The sequence below is a fragment of the Temnothorax curvispinosus genome, unplaced genomic scaffold, assembly GCF_003070985.1.
Source record: "Temnothorax curvispinosus isolate PA1 unplaced genomic scaffold, ASM307098v1 QBEX01009403.1, whole genome shotgun sequence".
Taxonomy (NCBI): Eukaryota; Metazoa; Arthropoda; class Insecta; order Hymenoptera; family Formicidae; genus Temnothorax; species Temnothorax curvispinosus.
Window position 1 is genome coordinate 68,839 of NW_020219183.1, and position 26,667 is coordinate 95,505.

The 26,667-nt window shown below is 40.7% G+C and overlaps 3 protein-coding genes across 3 annotated transcripts; all 3 read right to left on the bottom strand.

The window, feature by feature from the left end:
* Positions 1–395: 395 nt before the first annotated feature.
* LOC112458982 (pro-resilin-like) lies at positions 396–1,639 on the bottom strand. The gene is made up of 2 exons (XM_025022853.1): positions 1,354–1,639; positions 396–1,149 (listed from the first exon to the last, which is right to left on the bottom strand). The coding sequence occupies exons 1-2, from the start codon at positions 1,456–1,458 to the stop codon at positions 901–903; spliced, it is 354 nt and encodes a 117-aa protein (XP_024878621.1). The 5' UTR covers positions 1,459–1,639; the 3' UTR covers positions 396–900.
* Positions 1,640–5,263: 3,624 nt separating this feature from the next.
* LOC112458965 lies at positions 5,264–26,321 on the bottom strand. Its single transcript, XM_025022822.1, is given in 24 exon segments — positions 5,264–6,724; positions 7,053–7,134; positions 7,831–7,987; positions 8,526–8,691; positions 8,820–8,970; positions 9,114–9,279; positions 9,481–9,573; positions 9,903–10,079; positions 10,452–10,503; positions 10,506–10,737; positions 11,486–11,649; positions 12,368–12,557; positions 12,828–13,292; positions 14,845–15,103; positions 17,540–17,645; positions 18,909–19,124; positions 19,755–20,003; positions 20,502–20,661; positions 21,033–21,234; positions 21,558–21,754; positions 22,785–23,028; positions 23,357–23,605; positions 24,759–24,890; positions 25,734–26,321. Coding segments are annotated over 23 exon segments (4,266 nt in total). The 5' UTR covers positions 24,886–24,890; positions 25,734–26,321; the 3' UTR covers positions 5,264–6,562.
* On the bottom strand, positions 11,355–15,210 carry LOC112458978 (fructose-1,6-bisphosphatase 1). Its single transcript, XM_025022848.1, has 4 exons — positions 14,845–15,210; positions 12,828–13,292; positions 12,368–12,557; positions 11,355–11,649 (listed from the first exon to the last, which is right to left on the bottom strand). Exons 1-4 carry the CDS (start codon positions 15,018–15,020, stop codon positions 11,458–11,460), a joined length of 1,023 nt encoding a protein of 340 aa, XP_024878616.1. The 5' UTR covers positions 15,021–15,210; the 3' UTR covers positions 11,355–11,457.
* Positions 26,322–26,667: the final 346 nt, after the last annotated feature.

Genomic DNA, 26,667 nt, shown 5'->3' on the forward strand with positions numbered 1-26,667 from the left:
ATTGTTATTATTTCGGTGCAAAGAACTATGTTATTCTTATTTTCCAAAAGAAACAATTTTTCCCTTTTCTATTATAATGACTATCGCCTTGGCTTTTTTTCTGTTATTTTTAATCGTACCCAGCGCGAATGAACGGCTTGCTTCAACGAGGATGAAACACTCAAGTCGTTCGTTCGTACAAAAATATTTATAAGAAATATAACGAACAATATATAAGTAATTATCAATAAATGTGTTTAAGTTCCCCTTATATGATCATTTATATTTCAACATCAATACCACATTAGACAAGAGGCAGACTTCGTTTTTCACTTCGTTTTTTAGAACGTTTTATACGGGACGTCCTCAATTCCCAGCTTCCAGAAATTCCAATCCAGATTGGAGCTGACTTTGACATGTAGAATATTAGAACGTTGAAGAGAGCGAAGGGAGAAAGGTTTCGTTACTTCATCCTCAAATTATTTTATTACACGTTACAGATAAAATGATGGTTGTCACGGTCACGTTTCGCTACATCGTACCATTTCGATCTTTCCGAACCGAAAGTTCAATCCTCTTACGTTATTCGAGCATGTTATTGTATTCGTTCTAACATTTCGCATAAGTCCACGATCGTGTTCGTCGTGTATCTTTTAACAGCAGAGGTCGGCTCTGAAATTATTATTACATATTGAATATTTCATCGAATAAAAAATACGTGGAAGTTTATTTTTCTCTCGGTACAAGTACATAATATTTTCGATTTTGTCTCTTGACCCGCGAAACCCTTCTTTGGTCTTCTACATATAGAAAAAGTGCCGACCCCTGTTCAATAAATATACCATAACGATGTTTAAATCGATTCTTTTAACGCGCTAAAGATTGATACTTAAATTGTGAGAGAAAGAGCACCGAGGCCGCCTAATATCTGTAGCCCTCTTCCGCAGGTCCCGCTGGACCAGCGGGATAAGTGGCGGTTCCCTCGTATCGCACCATCGGCCGATACCCGTTCTGATCGGCGACGTAATCGACGATCTGGGTCCTACCGTCCGGCAGCAGCACGTGGTAGGTCCCGGTGGCCTCCATGTCCTTCCTGTTCTCGCGATGCCCGAAGTCCAGACCCGCCGCCGCGTCCTGGACCTCGTACGAAAACTCATAGTTCGCCGGATCCTAACATATATCGGTTTCGGTAAAAATGACACGTTCACAGCTGGACCGGACAAAGGCGTCGCGTCGCAAGAATTATTTTATTGTCCGGAAATCAGCGGATCTTTGATTACGTTATCATCTAAATTGATTGTCTAAGTTATCGGTCTTAAATTTTCCGTTTTCTTTTCTTTTTTTTTTTCAAAGATATATGTAATACATACTTACACCGGCCCAATCGTCTGGGTGACCAGTCCCGCCTCCTCCCCGAGGAGGGCTGGGCGGAAGATAGGCCGGGCCTTGCGGTTCGTTCCGAACTCCTACCAGGACCATCGCTAATAGTGCCGCCTGTTCGAAAGAAGAGCACAAAAACTTGTACGCGTATATTGATAAAGAAGAGAGGCGTCGGCTTAACGGACTAACGAGAGGATGATTCCCGCCGATGCGATCGCGTCTCGTGCACCATTCGACATAACGATATTCGATGCGATGTAATAAACAAATTTTACCCTTATCGATACCGTATGATAATATTTATCATACGGTAATAATTTTTTTTCTATTAGAGTTAATTAACGCAGATTTATATCCTGTTCGCCGAGATTTACGCAAAATCTTCCGCTGAATTTTATGCCCGATCTACAATAGCTGTAGTAAGCTGTAGTAATCCTCAAGCCGTAAGAAATTGACCAATTACAGGCGAATGTGAGGAGAATAATCGACTGTGATTGGTCAATTTTTTACATCTTGAGGCTTACTACAGCTATTGTAGATCGGGCATTTATCGAATTCTGCGAAACGCGAAGCGTTTCGCAGCAACCTGATTTTGTACCAACCTTCCGAATCATTAGAAATTCGGTAAAATTCTACGAGCGTTCGCGAAACTGAGATGGCTCATCTCGACAACCCCGGTTTTATAGCGACCAATTCAATTCCCGACATTCCCGACGGGATGATGATTGGAGTACGCAATATTCGTTATTCGGGGAGTTTTAATGCGATCGGATAACCGTAATTACGGCTAATAATAAAACCGCAGGTTTCTACGAATGGCCCTAATCATTCGTTTGGCATAATCGCGATGGTTCCTGATTCTGTGCAACATTGTCGAGATATACGAAGCCACGTTTCTTCCTCTCGTTGGTTACAATTCTACCCCGAGTTGCAATAATTAGAGAATTCTCTTATATGCGTCGCGTTTACGTCTCGCGAAGCTGGATTAGCGTAACTTCCAAAAATTCTAAGTTATTACATATATATTAACTAAAAAATGTATTAAATAGACAAATCCTGAATTTATTTATACAGATTATGTATTAATATCACAGACCGATAAAGCGTTTCGGATAGTTTGTTATTAATTCGACGTGAAAATCGCGTTTGGCAATTTCCCACAAAGGATTCGTTAACGGGTTCGAGAGGCTACCGTATAATTTGCATGAAAGTCTTACTCAAGCGACAGAGATAACAATAAGCTAGATTAACAATTCTCTTTTTCGATTGCGTCACTGTCCCTTCCCGTAGACACGTCGCAAGACTTAAACGATCTGTCGCAAGATAATGTAATAGATATCACGATTGAAATTGCGACAAACGACTTTAGAGCAACATTTTATTGGGAGAGAGAGAAAAAGAAAGACAAAATTGAAAGTGCACGTTGTCGAAATATTTCGACGTCGTAATATAGAAAATGTAGCGGATAGAATGCACGTGCAAAACGAGCTAGAACTCTGCTAGACAAACGTAAACAAACCGCGCGTGCTATGGGGAAAGTGTTTTTTAGATGCCAGATGCGCGAGAAAATAATTCCGAGAACTGGGTGCGCCGCGAGGCGAAGGAATTTCGTGGAATGGGAGTTTTTTCGGATCCTGGCGAGCACTGGCGAGTCTTCGACGTGTGTCGCGCATAATAAACTTAATTCTCTCTCGCAGCTTATTTTTTCATTTTCCGACCGACAATTTACTATCGTACTGATTTATAGCAAGAATCTACGGCCACGGTATCTTTTTCTCTTTCGCAAATACGAAACTTCACGAATCGTGTAGTAAAATCGTAAGACTAGGCGTAAATTATGCACGATTCGCGTTTCGCCATTTGTAACGAAATTCATAGCGCGAACGGCGGACAGAATCGAGTACGCATTGTGGTTTAGCAGTCGTGCTGATTCGCCAGTAATTTTTCGACAGGATCAAAGTGAACGAAATACTTACTAAAAAGGGATATTTATTCGACGGTATTCACAGTCGTTTCTACGTGAATAAAAATTCTTCCAATTATATACATACATGTATAAATAAGAAATTAGAATTTCCGTACGAGCAACAAGAGAATTATTGATAAGCGGTTAACGCGAAATTTCCACACCACAATTTTTATACTTAAAGCCATCGAAATATCGTAACGAGTCAATTGATATCGTAATACGTGGTAATATCGTATATCTTAGAGATAAAAAATCGTACGTCGTACCTCCATGTTATAAATTTAGAGAAAACAGGATTTAAAAGTTTTATTTCTGTGAAAATTTCCAATACGAGTTTTTTCTAAATATCGTGTCTTAGGAACTAGTAATAATGTACATAAAATTCCTTATTTGTTATACAATTTAAGCTCCCGGTATATTGGAGAAAGTATTAACTCCGTTTTGACAAAAACGAGATACGATTGTTCATTTTTCAAACGTACGAATTTACAAAGGTTTTTGTACCTACGTCGCGCGCGATCTTGCCGCGACGCGAAGTGAGCCGCGCGCCGGCGTTCAGTTCAGTCTATACCGCTGTCGCGCACGGATCAACGAACGCGCGCTCGTCGCGTCGCGCGTTTCGCCGGTGATTCTTATATCGAGTCGAGTGCCGTCATTGTTGTGTCGGGGACGATAATCGGAGTACGTAAGTGAACGCGGGTGACACGTTGAACGACAAGTTCGTCAAACGTACGCGAGTGGCTACATTTGGACTCCTTTTTTCGCCGGCGCGTCTGTTGCTTCTGCGATCGCCTCGTCGTTGTCTTTTTTGAATGAACTCGTCGATATATACTTAATCCGCGTGCATCTTCATTTTTGTGAAAATCTCGTGCGAGGACAATCACTGCAGCCAGCCTCGCACGTACGTTTCATCGGGGATCCTGCCGAATCGAGCGCCGTCGCGCGTCGCCGCCCCGTCGGGGATTCTGTGGAGTATACAGTGATGCGGAATCGAGTGCCGTCGTAGTGTGACAAATTGACAATCGCCAGCGAGATGAGTTTCGCGATGAAATCGAATGTGCGTTTATGTGCGGCTACATCGGCTACATTCGGATGCCGCGTCGCGTCGACGCGTCCGTTACTTTCCGCGACCGCCGCGCCATTATCTTTTTTGAACGCATCGCGACGGCAATGGGTGCGCGTCTTTTCGTAAAAACTTTGCGCGAGGACGAACGTCGCGGTCTCGCGTGTTTCGTCGCTGATTATAATCGCCGGAAACGATAATCCAAGCGGAAGTGACTGCGCGAATGCGTTCGGTTTCTTTCCGCGGCCGCGTCCGCCATTTTCCGTCCGACGATCGCGGCGCTGTTACCTTTTCGAATTTCTACTTCGACGCTGTTGCGACGCGTCGTCATTTTCGTAAAACGTGGTAAAAATTCCGTGCGCGGAAAGACGGTCTTCGCGCAATTTCGCCGAGTCGGACGACGATTGAGATGGGACGGACGCTAGTGCGTATGTGTGTGAAAATCTCGTGAATATCGGAGCCGGACGACGAGAGAGGATTCTCAGAGAGCATCCCCGGAGTGGCCGGACAACAGGCGTCGTCGACATCGGCGAGCCAGCGTCGCGAAATAGACGTGGCACATCGAACGGTGAGTACGAAACTAGAAATTTTGTTCGTTAAAAGTTTTACTCCGTGAATTCAGTGGATTTCTAAGGCTGGGGTGTATTTTATGCCTTACGCGAGTAACGTAAGGGTTAAACGCCGAAGGCGACGTAAATTTGGCGACGTACAATATTTTTCTGCTTTAGCCAATTTTATCATATATGTTTATTCTAAATATAAATTAAAATATATTCTTTTTTCTTTCTTAGTCGATTCCTTTAAAATAAATAATAGAAAGATATTGGAAGGGAAAGCGAAATGGGACAGAAATAGCAATAAAGTTCAACATAATTGTTGAGACTCGAGTTGACCGTATCGTTTTTACGGTATAATGTGTTTATTGTTACAAAACATCTACGCATTCCTTCTCACAAGAAAAGAATTTAAACAAAATATTAAAAATCAGTAAAATAGTGACTGCAAATCGCGGATCTTTGGTTTCTCCAACTGAATTTATCTCACACACACACACTCTTCTTATAGAATTCTATATAATTACGGATTATTGTGCGTATATTTAGAACGTTAATTCTAATTAATACTTTTCGCAATTCTTTGGCATACACTCGGGACTCTAAATCTGATACTAGCGTTGAACGATAAACCAAACGGGAGAATCTTCCACCGAGAATTTCAATGCTTATTGTGCGATCAGTTATACGACGTCCGTTTTGCAACGAACACGCAGTGTTACATACATATATATCTCCCGATAGTTTCTGATACGACTACGCGTGTTTATTATTTGTATAAATTAGCTATGCACGTATAAGTATAAAATACATTCCGATCTCGCGTATCACTGACGTTAGCGGTATTGAGTGTAGTCGACAGACCTGTACAGGATTCGATTTGATCGAATATTCGGATAAGCATCGGTGAATCTTTGGCAGTTCTATTACTTTGTCTACCCTTTCGAACGGTGATAAAAGATAGCACGTGATCGAGAAGAAATTAATGATTTTAATAATTACTTCTAATTCTACTTCTAATTCTTCTAGATAGAGACAAATTTATTTTACTCGAATTTCAATTAGTCGGCTTTAATTTTGTTTATTATACACGAGCAAATATTTAATAATAAATATTAATGAAATATTTAGTAATAAATTCGCTTCTATAATTATATTCTATAACTTAACCCTTTGCGGGTAACATCTTTTTCGGCACCTGTAACTGGTAACGTCGGGTCACTCATTTCCGACGCTTAAAAAATACTTTAGTGTTCTAAAGAAATCTTAAAAAATTCATGTTACCTTATTAACTATCCTACTTTAAGGATCAATCGCGATATTGCCGATTTTTTCATTTGTTTAAACAATATATTTATATAAACAGACACTTGATATACAGGACAGTCACTTTCGCCAGGGCACGAGTGACCCGACGTTACTTGCGAAGGGTTAAAGCAAATATAATTTAAAAATTTATATAATTTCGAAAGTTAGAAAATTTATACTAAAGCTACGATCTCGAGAATTATATGTAATGTCAAGATGATCTGTCGAACGAAATATGTACAGATCTCTCGGGAGGGTAAGCCCTATACATTCCGGATACACATATGTATCCCGAGAATAATCTACGCTTCAAACGTCTATAATACTGTTACGTTTCTTGTCCACATCTGCGGAATCGAGATCATTGCCGAGGCTACCCACGCGGCCTCGCAATCCGACACCGCCGCCGACCTGACCGGTCGCCTTGAGCTTCTCTTGCATCTGCGCCAGGATATCTTGCATCCTCCGTATCTGCGAACGTGAATCGATGATAGCGAGTGGTGCGAGAAAACATTTCATAAGAATCGAATTAGATTAGAAAATTGAATTGGATTAAGCTTTTCAGGGACATCTATGTACGTTTGATCCTTTTTTTTTTTAATTCTAATATTACTCACAAAGGAAAAATCGAACCACATGATGAATAAGTATTAAAATATTGAAAATAATAAGTTTATTTTAATATTAAGTATTGAAATATTTACGTCTTGTAATTGCATGGTAAAAACTTTACTTTCTGACTTAAAAAATTTATCCCTGAAAAGTTTCAACGCGCGCGACCGTTAAATTGCGTGCTCACCTCCTCATCTTTCTGCAAAAGAAGTCTGTCCGTGTCGGATATACTGTTCTCGAAGTGCGGTCCGGAATCTCTCTTCAGTTTGCTGTAAAAAAAGAGACGAGAGGCGTATTTTTATTCTCTCGATTATCCGAAAGGGGGCTACGAATAATCTACGAAATGCAATCGAAGCATGAGTTATATGGAAGGGTAAAAGCCATAGTGGTGTGTCAATTTTTTTAAAATATTGACTCGTGTACATGGATGCAATTTATGTATTGTATAGATTGCATCTATGTGCACACGAGTTAATAGATATTTTTAAAAAAATTTGACTTACACCACTATGGCTTTTATCCCTCCATATGTTAAAGCAATACCGTGCAATTTTTCAAAAAGTATCAATCTTAACAACGTTCTCCAATTTTTACTGAACAATATAGAATTTATATATAAAATAGTCCAACTATTCTCCACTGAACTATCATACCGTTGGAACCACAAACTAGTATGAATCGCAAACTAGTTCGAAACTATTGCTGGCAGATGCTTTTAATAATCATGCAAAGCGTACAGCGCACTCGAAAGCGTATCAAGCTCTTCAAAGAGCCAATATTAATAGTCCATTACCATTTCGTATCTCGAGGAAAGCTCTTGAAACGCAGACTAGTGTAAAAATAATATTATTCCGAAACGCGACACTTTCGAGACCACCCCCGTACGCATTGCGAACGCGTGATAAGCGCGTCCGTATATATACAATACCTACTGGAATGCAATATTTATTTACATGCGTAAATACCTCCGTTCCCGGATCGCTTGCTGCGAAATTTGAGAAATACATTGGGCCCGAAAATTCTCGTAGTGAACGTCCTGCGTGACGTCCTTTAGATCCTGCATGTGCGTCGATATTAGCATCGTCCTCAGTTTGACGAAGTCACTGTGCTTCGGGTTCTCGACTATGATCAATCAGAATTGAAATTTTAAAAGATCGGCCGCGCCGACATGCGAAAGCCGGAGGTACTTTAAAATGCATTCAGTCCCTCCTGCTTTCAAATACGCCGATTGGTTATACTCGCAGAAGGCTTAAGCCTCAGGAGCTCTTTTATCGATTAAATCTCTAATTGCTTTTGATTCGGCTTCTGCTTAACGATCTAATTGAAAAGTCGCGGTATTCTTGTAATAAAGGGTATCGAGTACGTGAAATCCCTGTTCTGAATTTCGATTCCTTTGACGTTACCGCATCGAAGTGCACTCTCGGTTCTTTCAAATAGCAATTGTTGACGGAGACTTATCTAATAACGATAATTAAAATCGTGTTCTTTGGCTGGAGCAAATTTTGTTGCAAATGTGAAATTACAATCGCGCAAGTTTTTCTATTAAAAATTATTTACGTTAAAAATTTTTTTCCTCAACGTTATACTTACCACGTAGCTCATGGGAATTAGTACAATCGAAAAATTATGAATTTTATGTAGAATATATATAAAAGTTCACCTTCCACTACGCCCCACGGATACTGCCGGCCGCGAACTTTCCTTCCGGCGACCTCCAGCACCGTCGAACTTCCGACGACCGCGAACGGTATACAGGCCTTCAGCTCCTTATCCTGTTGCTTGAACTCCTCGTCCTCGTCGCTGTCGCAATCCGGGAATTGGTATATCTGTGCGACAATTACGGAAATTAATTAGCATTTGCCGCGCGTCGTAAGAAGAACGAGCGCTGTTGCACGTATATCAGGAAATTATAAAAGTTCGCATTATACTTTACGTCAAGAGGAAAAAGTCAAACCTGAATCTCGTGTTCCTCGATGTCCGCCAAAATGCGCTCCTTTAACTTTTTCACCTCGTGAGTGGTTAAAGTGTCCGCTTTCGCGATTACGGGAACGACGTTAACTTTCCGATGTAGGCGCCTCAATACCTCGAGATCGATCTGCCTGAGGCTATAAAGAAAGATCGGTATTCAAATTAAGGATTGTAATTGAGTCTGATGTATAATCGCGCTCGATATTATACCGCGGGATGAAAATTATCTTTAATCCTGTAAATGAGAATATATGATGGAGAGCTGGATTATATCACGTACCCGTGGCCGTATGGTGGTATAAAGTACAGACAACAGTGTACCCTGTTATCTTGGATATTTTTCCTATTTAATCCGCTTTCGTCCGTAAAGTACTGGCGAAACTGCTCGTCGATGTAAGCCGAGCACGCTTTCCACGTATCCTCGCAATTTACCGCATCGCCGAATCCTTGAACGGTATATCGTTACTTATTGAATTATTTAATAAAGTCGTATCGTTTGAATTTTACGAAAAATCAATATCATTATTTATCCAGCAATTTTACGAAATTCACCATAATTAATTCAACGTGTCTATACTAAGATAATATGCACAGATGTAAACTTGTTTAAACGTGGAAAATAAAATAGGCTCGGCGATATTTCTCACCTGGCGTGTCTACGATCGTTAAGCGGAGCCGAACGCCACGCTCCTCTATATCCATTGTCTTTTTCTCGATAGAGGTGGTCTTAGCCACCCGCTCTGGAAGTGAACGATGAATATTTATCGACTCCTCGAGATCGTGGGCAGTTTACCCACGATGTAAGCTGATCAAATATTTTTCGCGTGTCAATAACTCGCGGGAGGCACGCGGGAGGCTTTTAGAGCAAGACTATCCCGGCGCGGTGGCGTTATATGTATACGTCCTCCCTCCTCCATCGCGATTAAACGGTGTCATTGTTATTACGATTGGCCGCGCATATATAATTTCAGAGGGGACTGACAGGGCTTTGACTAGGACTAGAGGACAGTCTTAGTTTTCGCGAGGAGATCGCGTTTATGGATGAAATTAAAATGAAAATCACACGCACCCGCCGCATCCGGAATTCGCCGGTCCTTGTACAGGTCCCCGAGGAAGAGGCTGTTTATGAGCGTCGACTTGCCGAGACCGGTCTCACCCAATACCATCAGGGTGAACTCGAAGCCCCTCTTCACCGATTTCCGGTGCACTTGCTCCGGCAGCGTCGCGAAGCCGATATAATCCCTGTCTTACTGAGCGAAACAAACGGTCGTTAATTTCGCGACATATCAATACCTAGGTAAAATTTCTCTCGCCGTCTTTTATACAGAGACAAACACTCGATAATTAATAAAGCGCGTTGCACGTTTAAATACAAAAACTCCGAACATATATAGAATTACGTGCGAGCGCGATTGCGTTTTGATTTTTGGCTGACTCATCGACTGACTGGTAAACGCGACGCATGTACGGCGTCAATAAATGCATAATTTACTACATATATCATAGCGAAGCGAGCCGGTTTCCCGACTCGGAGAGAGAAAACGAACAAGACAATTTTGCGACACTTTCGCTGTTAAACACGCGACAATTTTTCTATTTAAATAAAACGTTTACGTACCACCGGACATTATGGTAGAATCTAAGGGCGCTTCCGTGGGACGACGAGCATAACGGCAGCCAAATGTCGACCAAAACGCACTACGGCCGAGGGCGGCTCGCGCTCATGAATGCCTCTCTTCGTCCGTCCGGCCTCGACTTGCGCTGGCGCACTGTCGACCGGCCGATCAATAGTCGGTCGTGCTCCTATGATGCATTCCGGGCTGCACGCCGTGAAGAGGTTAAGCCGGAGAGAGCCGGGCGTGCGTGCAGAATAAATAGCAACGTTATCAGCGCCCGCCGTCTCGCTTAACGGTTATACAAACGGAAGAACGGAAATGATATAGTCCGACATCGGTTAAGCCTGACCGATGACGCGATGCTTCGCGCTGCATTCACGCCCGGCAAGTGATAAGTATACGGCGTTCGTGAAAGGAAAAAAGAAAAACTGTCACGACGCGCCGTCTCTTATCGTCACACCGTGCGCGCCGATCGAATTAGATTGAGTTCCGCGAAGAGATTAACGAGATCGGTGCTGCTAACGCTGTTCCCCGTGACGTTATTTCTTAACGGTTTCATCAACGTCGCTTTTATAACGAACGCGGATGATTTATTTGCATTCACGTGTACGCGCCGAATAAATTAAATAATCCGACGCGCTAACGTTTAGCGTATAATTTCAGGTCTCCGCGCGAAACATGATGAATTTTCGGATTTACCGGATTTGCCAACAATCGGCCGTAATTATTCGTAATGGCCCTGTAAAAGCGCCTGATGACATAGGATTTATTACATTTCCGCGCTGTTTGACTACAATTTTGATTAATTAATTGTTATTAATTATTTCCCCCGTGGTATTACTTTTAAGCGATAACAAAATTATTCGAACATTTAAATTGAGGGGTTTGATATAACAGCTAATACGTAATTTAATAAAAAAATTAATTTATTGTAAAATGTAAAATAACAATCCGTATAAAAAAGATATAACGCTCGATTATTGTGTGCTTGGAAGAGATTCTTCGTTTTTATCGCTCGGCCTTATTTTTTATAAACGCCATTACGTCGTTAACGTCGTCTTTCGAGCCCAAGAAAATGGGTGATCTCTGATGGATGGTCTCCGGAACGATGTCCAGAATATCAATTTTTCCGTTTGTCGCCAGACCGCCGGCTTCCTTGACTAGGAAAGCCATCGGTACGCACTCGTACAGAAGTCGTAGCTGGAATTGCGAAATTAATACAAATGGCGCATACTTATTGATTTGACTTTTGCGAAATTTTCATGCTTTAATACGCGAGATTTAATATAGATGAGAAGTACGTTTAAAATGCGTTACATAATGCATGCAATAAATTGTAATGAATTAAAGTTTAATAATAAGTTAATTATCGGTAAATACGTTCTCTTGAAATTCTGACCCCGGTATATTGGCCTCTCTGATAGAGAGCTACAATCGTGTTTACCCGAGTGGATAATACGCATAGTCCGATAATGTTTTACAGAAATTTACATAGAAATCATGGGATGCCGCCGCGCGGGTCAGTCCAAGTTAAAACCGGATATATATTTATACCGCGCTTAGATAAAATAATTTCCAAAGTCCGATACTTTCCTGCATGTTTATCGGATAGATGGTAGCGTAAACACCTGTTTATAACGCAAAGTTACAGCGGGTTATTTTATTACTCAATCCGCGTCTGATGTGTAGTGATAAGCGCATCCGATAAGCGCGAGATCAGGAATTTACAAAAAAATCCGAATTGTTTGGCAATAATCGGAGAGCGAAGAGAGAATCAAGAAGATAAATAGGATACGTGACGCGAAATATGTCGTAATATACACCGCTTATCGCTATTTGTCTCGATCTGTCTTGTTCTTTTTCCGTACCATATAGATAGTTAGTTCAATATAAAGTTCAGAAGTCGTCGTGAAATTACCTTGCCGTTGGGATTGCTCTTGCTCGCGGGATACAAGAAGATACCGCCGTACTTAATCGTACGGTGTACGTCGGCGACCATGGAGCCCACGTACCTTGCACTGTAGGGCTTTCCGGTTGCGGGATATTTCTTGGAATGTACGTACTCCTTGATAGACGAGTCCCACGTGCTCTCGTTGCCTTCGTTAATACTGCAAATAATCGTACCGCGATTTTAGTGCGGTCAATAACGACCGAGAGAGAGAGAGAGAGAGAGAGAGAGAGAGTTTCGAAAGATGTACTTTCGCCTATAAAAAGTCAACTTGAACTCAACATATATCGACTATCTTATCGAATTCGTGATTACGCTGACGATGTTAACTGTAACTCGCACATCAAAAATTGTGCACCGAATATATTTCATTCCGCAGGTTTCGTTTCTTTTTTCTCTCTCTATCTTTTCTTTTTATTTTTTATCATACCTATATATATTGCCTCTGTCAGGCATACGCATGTTTTTCTCGGTCAGTATAAATTCTCCGATGGCCGGATCGTACATGAACCCATTAACGCCACGGCCGATCGAGAGCACTATCATAGTCGCCGAGCCGTATAGAGCGTATCCGGCCGCGACCAAGTTCCGTCCCGGTTGCAGCGCGGCCTGCAGCGTGGATTCCCCGGATTGTTCGGATTTTTTGTAAATTCCGAAGATCGAGCCCACCGAGACGAGGCAGTCGATGTTGGAGGAGCCGTCGAGCGGGTCGAAACACACGATGTACTTGCCGCTCTTCTCCGTTTCCACCTCGATAGCGTGCTGATTCTCCTCGCTCACGAGCACGCACGTGGTGAAGGATGACGTCAGCATGTTAATGAAGAGCTCGTTGCTCAGGACGTCCAGCTTCTTGACTTCCTCACCCTGAACGTTGATATTGCCGGCGATGCCATACCTGATGTGGATGAACAGGGATGCGTCGTGCGTTTAATAGCTGATTTTAGTACACCCAAATGAGCATTGCATAACCGATTCAATTAATTATGAATGATTTGGGCTTGAAATAGTTTGAATACGCGATAAACATATATGATAAAAGTCGTTTCAAATATTATTTAAAATAAAAAGCTTTTTGAAAGTTTTGATTATTTTAACAATTATACTATATTATTTTATACTTAAAATTATCAATACACTTACATCTAAATATATTCTTTATATTATAATCAGATGTAGACAGAAATTTTTAAGAACTTTGAACGTTTAGATATTGACCCGTATCTAAGAAAAGACTCTCTGGGGGTTTAAACCTTTCAAGAGAGAAGATTTTCTGGTTTTAAATGATATTTGAAACAGTTCGCGAATCTTGATATGATTAAATTGTTTTGAAATTGAAAGAAGTATATTGGGGAAAAAGAAGCCCTTATTTAAAATACTGGGACAAAAGTGCAACATTGTCTTTTGTAACATTTTTCAATAGCAAACACGTTAAAGAATATTGTAAAATTTTTATTTAGAAAATAAATTATAGGATCGTTAGAAACGTGAGGTAGCTAATTTATTCAGGAGATAATATGAAGATAATATGAAACATTAAGATAATAATTATTCGTTATATTATCCAAGATTCACGGACTTCATTACAGCTATCTAATCTTAATTCGAGGCACAATCCACATCAGTTTATTGATAAGGGAAGTTTGTTCCGAAACTTCGATAGAGAGCGACCAGTCATGAAATTGTTTTATTCATGTCGCTGCGGTGTGTGCACCACTGTAATAATGGGAAATCATTTATATGTTATTTACATGCAAGGTTACAGAATTGTCAGGGCGTAGAGATTAATGTTTACTGGCGTGTATTGGCAGCTTGAGCACGGTAAATGCACGGGACTATACCGCTGCCGAATACATTTGAATAAAATAGAGACGAGCGCCGGTTCGACAGCAAACGTTAGCCTCAGTTACGATACTGCGGAGACTTTACACCTACGCTGTACACATATATCTGTATACTAGTTCGAGTCTCCCTCTGCCGCGTGCTAAATTCTGACCGTTGAGTGCCGCGTGAAAATGTAAAACCGCACATGTAAGCTGCATCCGTACACCGGTTATAACGTATGAAAGTCCTCTATTTGTTGTCGCAAAGTGATTTTGCAACTTTTAAACCGTGGGGAATATTTGCGCAATAAAACGTACAGTCGTGAACCAGCGTAGTTTCGAACTCATGAAGATTACAAATTATAATTAGATTAATTTGAATATCTCGTAAAGTGTCTCTCTATTTCAGCTGTTTAAATATGCCATTAGAACGTCTAGTTTATGAGATCACGAAGTGTTTTTGCACTTCTCTCGCGCTGATCCTCTTTCGCTTATTTGGCCATGCAGAAAGCGACACCGAATCGCACATTTCACGGCGTGCACTACGTTCGCGTTTTTTTTTCTCTCGCAAACGTTGGCGCGAGGCTGGCTCTCGTTTAGCCTGGAAAGCTCGCAATGTTTACTCACATATTAGCGATACCGGCCTTCCTCACGGCCGAGCTGACGGCTTTTACGGCGGTCTGTATGCTATTCAGTAGCTGCGTAAGATCGCCGGTCGCCGTTGGCACCTTGCGCTGCTCCGCCAGCACGAATCTCGTCAGCGTCATGCAGTCCGAGTCCATGATCGTGTTTTCCGATGCCATCGTGTAATTCGTATATTTTTTTCGAGCTGCGGGACGGAACGCGAGGAAACTGGCGTGAGAGAACGAGGCTGTCTCGGCGGAGACTGAAACCGACGATTTCGAGGCGGTGCGTTATATAAGACCCCGGGCAACGGCTAGTCGGCGACGCGTTATCGCGACACTCGCGGCAGTGAAAGCAGCATTGGCATTCGAGTTTCCGAGCTCGCTCTAGCGAGCTTCTTCTACGAGTTGATACTATTTTACAATGCGCGCGAACGGTGACGCGTGCCTTGATAAAGTCGCTCTTCGAAGCGCGCTCAAGTGACGCGATATCATCGGGTGGAAAACGGGATATCTCTCACTTATTTTGTATTTATTACTCCGTAAATATCCATACTCTCTAAAAGTCGAAGAGTTTTAAATATCACCCAGAACGAGTGAAATGCAAGTGTAACGGAAAATAAAAATTGAGCCTGTGTACCTGGAGCGAATCGCCACTCTAAAAAAGAGTAAAATTGCGCTATAAATTAGAGTGAAAATCGCACTCCATTTGAATGAAGATCAGTGTCTGTAGAAGTGAGTGAATTATGTCACTCTACACAATTTTGAGTGAAAAATTTCATTCTATTAGAGTCATTTATCAGTCGATCTTCAGTGAATCGTGATTCACTATAGCTTTAGAGTGAGATCGCACCATCACTCCAGTAGAGTAGCCGCTCTTAAAATTTGAGTGAAAAATTCACTTCTACTTTATGAGTGAATTTACTCAAGTTAGAATGACAACTCTCTCTTGTGGAGTGACACTAGCGCAATCACTCTAAAATATATTATTGGCGAAACCACTCTATGACATTTAAAGAGTACAGAGAATGCAATCAATACACGGATTTCTATCTGCGTTATTCATATTGTGTAAAATGAAGCGTGGTAATCAGTGTTAGAGTTTATTTTTCTGATGGTTTAAAGTCAATTTTCACCGGGAATATACACTACCATAGATTTACTTTTCCACGTTTTTCTCGCTGCACAAATTTGTTATTTTATTCATTGACGCGTGTATGGTTAAATTTTATACATATCTATGTATATATAAAATTTGTAGAATTAAACGTGGCCACGCATTAGTTGGTCACGCGCGGATTTATAAAAGAGTAAAATCCCGCGAAAAACCGATAATCGCATAAAATAAGCGAACAATGACGTAGTTAATACGCAAATTTTATTCGGCAGTTGTTTCGTTGCGTTTTATCTTACCCGCCTTGCTTTTCCCGCGCATTATTTTCATCTCTGTAACATATGCAAATGTATTCGGTTCTGTTACGTATACACGGTTCTGTAAACGAAAACGAGATAGGCTTGAAAAAAAAAAAATTAAATATTGCAGATTCACACATGCACGCGGCAGTATTCTATTATCCGGTCGTATTATCGAGGTCGTGCGTGTAAACCGGAACTAGGTCGCATTAAGATTCGTTTCGCCGATAATGCATTATCCTATCGCGTGGAAACGTGAAGTGTCGCGCGTTATTCGACATAACGTAAGAATGATTTTTATTGCTTCCTATCGCAAAAGGGTAAATCGATTTTCCTACTAAAGTTGCACCCGCGACATGCACACCTACACGGCAGCGCGCGTCTTGGAATCACGACCTATTTCAAACGTCGTGATATTTCAAGCACTATTATCCGGTTAATTCAAGTTCAAATTAATTTCTGAATGCGTCGCGCGATAGATAAGGCTGGTAGTAGTGTCGTAGCTTTGCTATAAATACGTTGTGCGGCATAATTAAACTATAAATGGCATATAACGAAATTAGCGTCGCAACGACGTTAGATCGATCAAATCGGCTTCGCCTAAATAATGGCAATTTATTGGTCTACGTGCACGCGGTGACCACCCTACGTTGCAAATTATGCATTCTTTTTTTCCTCTATACATTTTATCAAGAATCTTTTATCAGTAATATGGACGATAAATATTTGATGAAACAGCCACCAACTGTGCCTGATAAATATTTTTAACTTTATTACCATTAGCATTACAAATAGGTATAGGTATAAATAAAACAGCATCGCATTATGCTTTCCCAAGGCTGTCATAAATAACAGATAAGTATAAAAAGGTATTGTACATTGGTGTTTGCTAAAGAAAATTTCAACAATATGTACAATTTATATCTCTCGTATTTTTATGCCATTTAGAGACGAGTATACACATGCATACACAACTGCACACTCGTGCTTCTACACGAGTTTGCTAAAAATTTGTAGCTTTTACGCTAAAAAATTCCTGTAAAATGTCGCGCTCTCTGTCCTCGGGCGTAGATTAAAATTGTAAGAATTGTGGTTGGCCGATGGCATTTTCTCCACCTCGGTCGGGCTTCTTTGGGTCAGATGCTCGTACAACCGGTAACCGTGCCGACATTCGTCGTAATTATTAAAGAGGAAAAATCGCGCAAAACGTCGGCAGGACACTTTTCTGACCGCTTTCTCCGTGAAACATGTCGGTATAGTTTTCGTGGGAAAATTTGTGACGATCTACAAATCGACGAGCTTGAATCGCATCGGTGACACCAGCGTGTTTATAAATCGGCTTTCGTACTCGAGCGGTCCGTGATGCCATTCGATCCGGAAATTTCGTATGACCTAAATAAAACAAAAACGCATCTCTCTATAGTAAACTCCTTTCGCAATTTGCATCGCGCGCGATCGGGGGGAGTGATATGCAGGCGTCGTGTTCTCGCGGCTTTTCCGCCCGGGAATCATTTCGAGAATCTGCGATTCAATTGAAAAGCGTGGTTCCGCGAGACTCGTAATTCTCACCGGAGGATTAATTTCTGCATCAAAAGTGTCTGGCGAAAAGTCTCAAATGTCTAATTCGCGTGCGAAACAAATGTTTTAATGTTAATAAAATACACGAGGGTATAACATATTCACAATATAAATCGAAACATTCATATCCGAGTACTTGACGATAGATATGTTTGTGGATATTAACCGGAATTAAAGAGAGTCATTTCTGTTGATGTTCGTGCCAAACTGTCGTGTCAGAGCGAATTACGGAATCACGCTTCTCAATTCTTTATGAGGAGAGGAACGGCGCCAACGGGGATTCGCGCAGAATATTTAGTTTTCCGGGAATTCGTACTTGAGCGCAACATCGTTATTTCACTGCCATGCACAGTCACGCGTAGTCCGACGCTCCAAGAGAATATGCATATTATGCAAGCGTGTCGTCTGTTTCCGTTATTATCTCAGCATGCGATATACTTTTGTGCGCGCGCGCTCGTTTAAACCTTTCAACTTATTAAACATCTGCGCTTATCGCGTATGAATAAAACATCGGTGAAAAGAAGAACGTAGTCCTCCTCACGAGACTTGCGAGTGAATTAAAAACAAACGTACAAAAATCAGTTTTTCCGCGCTACATTCATTTAAAAAGGAAGTTTGCATTCGCTTCGGTTATTCGCGCGAAAGCGCACGTGAACAAGTGAAATGCGGTAAGATTAATAGAACATCCACTAGACGTAATGGTTGTTTTCTTCCATTTCTTGACAAATTTTGTAAACGGCGGACAGCGAAAAAAAAATCACTTTATATTGAAGAAACAAAAGAAAAAAGGAAAATGTACTTATTAGTAATAAACGAATTTGTTGACTGATTGGCATTGTAAGTTGATCTTGTCGAACGAGGTACGAGCATGTAATATTAATCGATCTCTATCAAGACGTTTTAACCGTTTTGCTCGAACAAATTTAGGACACAGTCGCATTTATTCTTGGGTTGGCACTGTTACTCTCCTAATATAAGACACGTTTATTTCGAAATGGAAATCCGGTTATCGTTATTCGACTGACTGAATCCCGCGGGCAACAGAATTGTCAGCAGGACACGAGCAAGTTTACGAACTGTCAAGAGTAACGTCTCGAGCTCCATTTCGGCGAATCGTCGGCCGATGCAGGTGCGAGGGCCAAATCCGAAAGGCATGTACGCGAAGGGATGCGCCTCCTTGGCTGATGGAAACTCCGTGTTATCTCGCAACCATCTCTCGGGAATGTACTCCTGCGTTCGCGAAAACTCCGTGGATTCCTTCGCGATCAGAGAGTGGCCAGCGATGACGTCGGTCTAACGGTATAAAAAGAGAGAACCACTGAGAATTCATACGTCTGTGAAGTTGGCCCCCCTTTTTCAAAATTCATTGATGTAGGATGTAGCTTATTTCGCGACATATATACCTGATAAACTTATGACTTTTTTGTATAATTCAGAGTGAATTTTTTCTTTTAACAATATACCTATAATGTTCAAATATATTGATAGTCTTTGAATTAAGGAAACAAATGCAAATAATTTTTTTAGGACTTAGATTTCGCGAATGAGTACTAAAATTATATATTTTATTTAGCTCAAGGAATTAAATAGAATTTAAATTAAATAATTATATTTATATAATCATTAAATTTATAAAAATTACCAATTATGATATAATAGAAAAATAATATTCGATTAAAAGAAAATCGATTCCAAGTTGCTTGAAAAATCCGAGTTTATCAAATATCTTATATTTATCCGCGTAATATTATTTTTAATTGCGTTCTAGAAATTTTCATAAAACATTTTCCATCGGTAGATTTTTTTTAAATATTTTAATGAAATGGTATAGATATGAGTCATTAATTAGATATATCTATTGATATCAGACGAATCTTAGGACTCTAATTATAAATAACAAATTAGAAAGAAAACGGCACGTACTCCTGCTGGTATTCTATACCCTCCTATGCAAACATCAGTTTGCATAGTTCTGAGATTGGCAACAGCGATGGGGAACAATCGAAGGGATTCCTTGATGCAGGCCTTAGCGTATTTCGTACGATTTAGGACGTCCTGCGTGACGGGCGATGTTTTGTCCGGTAACACGGACATTACTTCTTCCCGCAGTTTTTCCTGTTTCTCTGGATTATTCGCGATGTAATACAACAAGCTGCCGGACACGTTGCCAGTCTGTAACAAGTTGTTACTTAATCAAGTACAGTCCCACTTTCAGAATTTTGATATAATAGAATTCTTTCTCTTGCTCTTTCCGATGCATTTAAAAAAAGATTTTAACAGTTAAATATACAAGAAATTATAGAGCTTTCAAAGATATACGCGTAGTCCTCCTCACGAGACTTGCGAGTGAATTAAAAACAAACGTACAAAAATCAGTTTTTCCGCGCTACATTTTTTTTCATTTAAAAAGGAAGTTTGCATTCGCTTCGGTTATTCACGCGACAGCGCACGTGAAATGCGGTAAGATTAATAGAACATCCACTAGACGTAACGACGCGAGATGCCATAGTGTAGCAATTTATTTAAAAAATAAAAAAATTTTTTAATTTTAATCAGAGTCGTTTATTATTTCATTATTATTACGTTCGTCGAAAAAGAGATAACGAGATTTTATTCGATAGAAGATCGAGCTATTAAAATCATTTTGAAGAGTTAAAATCTCGCACTTACCGTATCAACACCAGCCGTTAGCATATCGAGCGCCATTACCTGTGCCGTTTGCTTGTCGATACGCAAAAGTTTCTGTAATATACTACGTTCGCCCAGATCCGCGCTATCGCCCATTGCTTCGTACTTCGTCTTAGCTCTTTCGATGTGTTTACTGGCAATTCTAAAATTCGTAGATAAATAGATCGTAAATAAAATTATATACGCAAATACGACGAGTCGTGTTTTCAAACTTGTTACATGCAGAATGAATTATGCGCGAGCGAAAAATGTGGAGGTAGCGGTAACGCGTAACTTCTAGAAGTAAAAGTAACTGAACGGACGTAAAACGTTAATTTCTAAGCAAGAAGTAATTAACGTGACACGACACACGATACATTATTGATAACTAACTTCGCGACACGAGAATGTCGAGGAAACATATCGAGGATTACGGTAATGACGATGTGAAGTAACAAGTTCGCGTATTCGCGTGGGAGTTTGCGAGTAATATGCTGACGTAGTAGTGTAACGAGTATAAGTTTCAATATTTACCCATTAAGCGTATCCAGCACACGGAAGAACTTCTTGAGATTCCGTGTATTGTACACCTTCCACAGAGACAGTAGAATTTCCATGCGGTACATGAGATCGAACATCTCGTGCACGCAATTAATCATTATTTGCGGTTCCGAATCCGCGGCAAGATTAGGCTTCAAGCACCCTAGTCGGCAATCCAGCGCGATCGAACATATTGCTGTTAATCAACGGTAAGTGATTGTCACGTGACTGCGGAGTCACTTAATATCGAAATATAGAGCGGCGTATATTTTTAAAACTTTCAGCCCGGCGCGTATCTCTCGTCGCATCGTTGATAAATGCATTACGATCCACTGGAATATACAATGCCGCAGTGCATTGAATTTGGAGTGCGAGTTAATTTATCAGCCCCATTGTTACAACCGTGATATACGTATATAACTATATTATTCTAGGTGCTCCATTTTCGTGGAGGAGCGCGAAACATCAGCGGCGTAAATAAGTATCTCCGCCGCTCGCATCACTTACTCTCGTACTTACACTCTAAGGCCCACTTTTGCAATTCGTTCTTGAAGTCGCTCGGCAACTCCAGGGTTTCAGGATCCCTCAGTGCTCGCATCTTGTCCACGAACTCGCTGGTCACCTCGCTGATCTGCGCTACGTGTGCCTTAACCGTACGTGGTTGCATCATGTGCGGATTGACTTTCGACCGAAAGTCGTGCCACAATTTGCCCTGGCTAAAAGCAGGAGAGCGCCCTTTTCAGCGAGAGACGAGATGTTACATCGTACGCAATTTATGTAGGCCTCTGTGTTTGGTCTCTCCGTGGCTCTCCGTACACTCGCTGGACTATCGACCGTACAGGACACAAGAGAGACCAGCGAGATAGAGATAGAGTGACGGAGAGAGATGAGAGAGGGGGAGGAGTGTGTGAGAGAGAGTTCTAATAGCGATGGAGAGGAAGGTTGCTTCGTCAGCTGGTGTTCCCATATTCTGACGAATTTTCGGGATATCGACGACCTTCGCGCTTGACCATATATCTAACATGCTACACTGAGAACGCCTACATTTATCACGTTGAAATCTCGAGAGCCATAATAGCTACGTTATTAATCTAACAATTGATTAAAATGAGAAATCGAATAGTGTAAAATCGGATTTGTTCCATTATTACAGGACGAGGCGATAAATTTTATCAGTTATGGAATACGTATCTCAAGAATGCTTAGTTTAACATTACGCGCACAAATATTATGCGATTTGATAAATATTAAAGTAATAAGTTAGCATGACGTAACTTCGAAACTTGCCGTGACGTTAGTGCAGATTGTTGAAGCGATCTGAGATAAGCAGAAGAATATTGCGATTCGTAAGCTGAAAAGAGCGTTTAATGAAGTCGGGCTTCTTGCACTCTTTTCCATTTTCAGATTTTTTTAATATCTTAATAATAGACGGTAAGAATAAGAGGAAGTACAGTGAAACTAGGGCGCTCTTTATACATATACACACACACACACACACACGCACACATATACTATCACTCATCTATCTAGCTATGGAACTTAACAATCTTCTTTCCAAGTAATTCTATTTCTGGATTTTAGAATCTCAAAATTTTAAGAATTTTTTAAAGAAAATGTTTATTACCGCGTCTTTAAGAATTGTGAAGAAATACGGGATTGAGACACAGTGTATCTTATATGTAGAAAGAGAGACAATTCCCTCTCTCTCATGACAATGACATTTCTTCCAAAGCATTCTATACTGACCTTGTTGCGAGGCCGTACTGCCCATTATAGATGTGTGTCCTGTTTGTGCGATAATAGTGTAGAGTCTCCATAGCAATCCGCGTCGGCCACGCGCCTTCCACCCGATACATTTTCTCGCATAGCTCCGGTGAAAATAGAAAGATTGCCGATCTGCGACCTCCTATCTTATCCAATTTAACGATTTCGCCGTACTGATCACGCAGCATCCGCATTTGCGTTATAGTGTCTTGTCCGCCGTATTCACCTGCATTTACGTCAATCGGTGGTCGCCATTTACACGTACATACGTGAATTAAGAAACAAAGGAAATATATTACGTTTAAACAATTGATATTGTTTTACAGGTAACAAAATAATCTTTCGAGATACAAATTGACATTCTGTTAAATAAATTTTTCGTTAGTTATTAATTATATCGCGGTTATACGTCCCATGGACATAAACTTCCGATCTGACTTAAATATCATATTTAAATTTGAACTTATTAATAATCCGATAATAATAAAATAATCAATGTTTTGAACACGCTTTATGTGTGTGTGTGTGTGTGTGTGTGACGAGAGAACTCTTACCTATGTATGGTAGGAATCTGAACCAATTGCCAAGCAAAGGCAACGCTTTCGGTCCCGGAATATCTTTGGTCGGCCGCGCATATTGCGTTTCGTTGTTCACATCTTTCGTTTCATTATGTTCGATCGGATAAGCGACCGATCTTGCGCGACATTGCACTTTTGATGACAAATGCGAGCCATTGATCTCGCGAATAAAAAATCTGGCACGTATCATGCTTTTGACGCTGGATACCTTTCGATCTGGTCGTTCTGCAAAATTATCCACAGCTATATATACATTCGTCATAAACGGTACTACCGAATGATATCGATTCAACGCATTCAATATGCATGCAGTTACATTTTGCGATTATTTACGGCAACGAAACCATGTTTATTCAGTAAATATACGACTCGGAATATTAGTTCAGACTAATGGAAAAATATCACGTAGCCGGCACGTGGAATTTAAGGCATACGAATAAGTGTCGAACTTCTCTACACACGTCGTAGCTGTGAAAAATGAAAGACCAAGATCGGAATTTTAATCTCGAGTAAGAGATTAAAACACGGTGGAGGAATTACTGCGGCGGGGTACATTACGCTACTTGATGATAGAAGGGTTAATTTCTTCGGCTGTGCCGCGTACACTTAAAATTGCTGTTTGCGGGCGCAGTAAGTTTGAAACGAAGAAAGGATCGACAAAATCGAACGAGCCTTTGAAGTTTCAATCAAGCGTAGTTTAATTAATTCATTAAATGGATAAGAAACTATTTTGTACCGTTCGAATTTACTCCTCTATTTCTATATCAACACTATCGTGTTGATATAAACAAGGCGAAGCTTATTTAAGCTCGAAATTGCTTTTTATCATATAAATTACGATTCTAATTAGATACATTGTAACGCTCTGAGCCAAAGGATTAAAAACGAAGGAGCGACCGCGCGATATTTACAAGGCGGTCGTTCGTCTTGGGCTAACATTCAATTCGGGCGTTGTACGGGTTGCAAAGCACGCGATAGAGGGATTTTTTTCCGGGAGATATCGAGTTATGGTCCCGGAGAGACTCGGCGCGCTGCCGCCGCTGGACCGAAACACGCGAACGCCTCTATATCGACACACGTCAGCCCACGTTATTATAGCACGAACGAGCCACGACGCCGATGACGACGACGACGACGACGACGAACCGAACGCCCCGTTTTTCACCCTCTCACCGCGCTCGTTTCCCGTCCGACATTTTCCCGTCTTAGCTTAACCCTCAGATGTCGGAAATACTTTCAATCCGGTGAGTGACGAAAATAGGTCATATTTCACCCCTTCTGCCCTCCGTGGTCGCCCCGCGCGACAGGTTTGTTATTACAAGTTCCAAATGCAGGAAACGCCTGATGAGGCAACTTCTGCCGTGTAACTTTTACCTACCGCGATCTTTTTCTTCCCTTTTTTCCTCCCTTTTTCTCCTCCTTTTTTTGTGTCGAATAAGAATGACGCAGTCTACCTTCGAAGGCTCGAAGCGTCTTTTAATGAGGTGGGTCGAACTAGTCAGCATTCACACTTTATCGACAATTATATCTCGATATTATTTGCCATGCGGAAATTTAGTATCTGAATTACAAACTAACTAACTAATTTGACCTATGCGCGATTCCTTTCATTGCACGTTCTCGGTCATATCAGTTCCAAATAGAACTCAACAACACGCGAATGTTTGATTTTGGTAAAATGCTATGGAATAATGCTAACGAATATCTACTAGCCAATAAATTTGTTCATACTAGCAATTGACGTGCACGATATTGTTGAACTATTGCAAATGCAGAATATAATTGCCCAGTTGTGTAAACTCGTCCGCTAAATGGTGCACTTTTGTTTTATCTTATCATTACCGTTAGAAGTAAAATATTTCCATGTTTTTAACATCACACACTGATAAAAAAAATATTAAAAAAAAAAATTATTTATTAGGTAGCTCCTAATAGCATTATTTACTTAATTTTTACACGTATTTATTTAGAATTAGATATTTGTATTTCAATTAAATAAAAATATCTAATTCTAAATAAATATGTGTAAAAAGTAAGTAAATATGCTATTAGGAGCCACCTAATAAATCTTTTTTGGATTAAAATATTTTTTTTCTCAGTGCATACATTGCGTTGCATGTCTGCAAATTAATTGAGCATATAATTGTATTTAGCGATAAAATAACGAAAATTACCATAAAAAAAAAACAGATTCCGTATGTTATAAAACTATTTATCGCCCGTACAACCCAGTACAGTCGTACTCGGGTTCGGGCACAATGACAGAATTGAAAGCAATGTGTTTGCAGTATATTATGCGGTATATTACGCACTCATGCAACACCGCGTCAATTGGGACAAAACGTGCACTTACAATCGAGGAGCGTAATCGAACAATCTTCCACGGGCGCGCGTATCTTACTTCCGTAGACTCGACGATCCCTTCTATAGACACATGCCACTTCGCCTCTCGTACCACTGAACAAGAATAGGTTTGCTTGCCTTTGTCTTCCAATGGAAATAAATTTTATTTAATTTCAAAAAACTAGACAGATGACGCGGCAAAATTTTTCATCATTGCACAGGTGTCCATTTTACGAACCGTTTTGTTCTACTGATTGTGAGTCGGAATCATTGTGACTCGGTCAGATGCAGCCGTCAACGTAAACTTCCCACCGAGAGCGATTGCGATTTTATCTGACCGAGTGCAAACACTTTGTGACGTGCTTGCTCGGTACGGTTGCACTTGCACGCAGAAGACCGACCTGCAACAAGGCCGCGGAACAAGATTTTCTTCATTTAGCGCACAGTGGGGACGTCGGTGATTGCTGCCGCGATCGACGCGAGGAATAACACATATTGTTTTCGCGATAACTATAAATATGTCGTAGAAATGCTGTTTTCCTTGTTATTGTTTTTCCAGTGATAGTGGAATTAATTACAGATACCGGTTGATTAGCTCTCGCGCGTGTTCTAATCTTACAATTAGACTGACGACTGAAATGTTAGATATAATTTGTGTCGTAATTTGATGATACCTAGTATTTACGTTATCTTTCATCGCATTAGGAGCATGACGAGGATTTTTGACGAGCAACTGTACCGTATCTTCGTAATGAACGTACGACGAAAGCCATTACGGTGATTCTTCGTAACAAAAGGGTTAATCGTTGCGCTTTGCTATATAGTTCTCTCTTTTTTTTTCTTTGTATCGATGCGCAGGACAATAACTGACCGAGTTCTCGTACCCTAAGCCCTAGGAAAAAGGTATAGATAACAATAGGTAGATAACAGATATTGAAAAATTT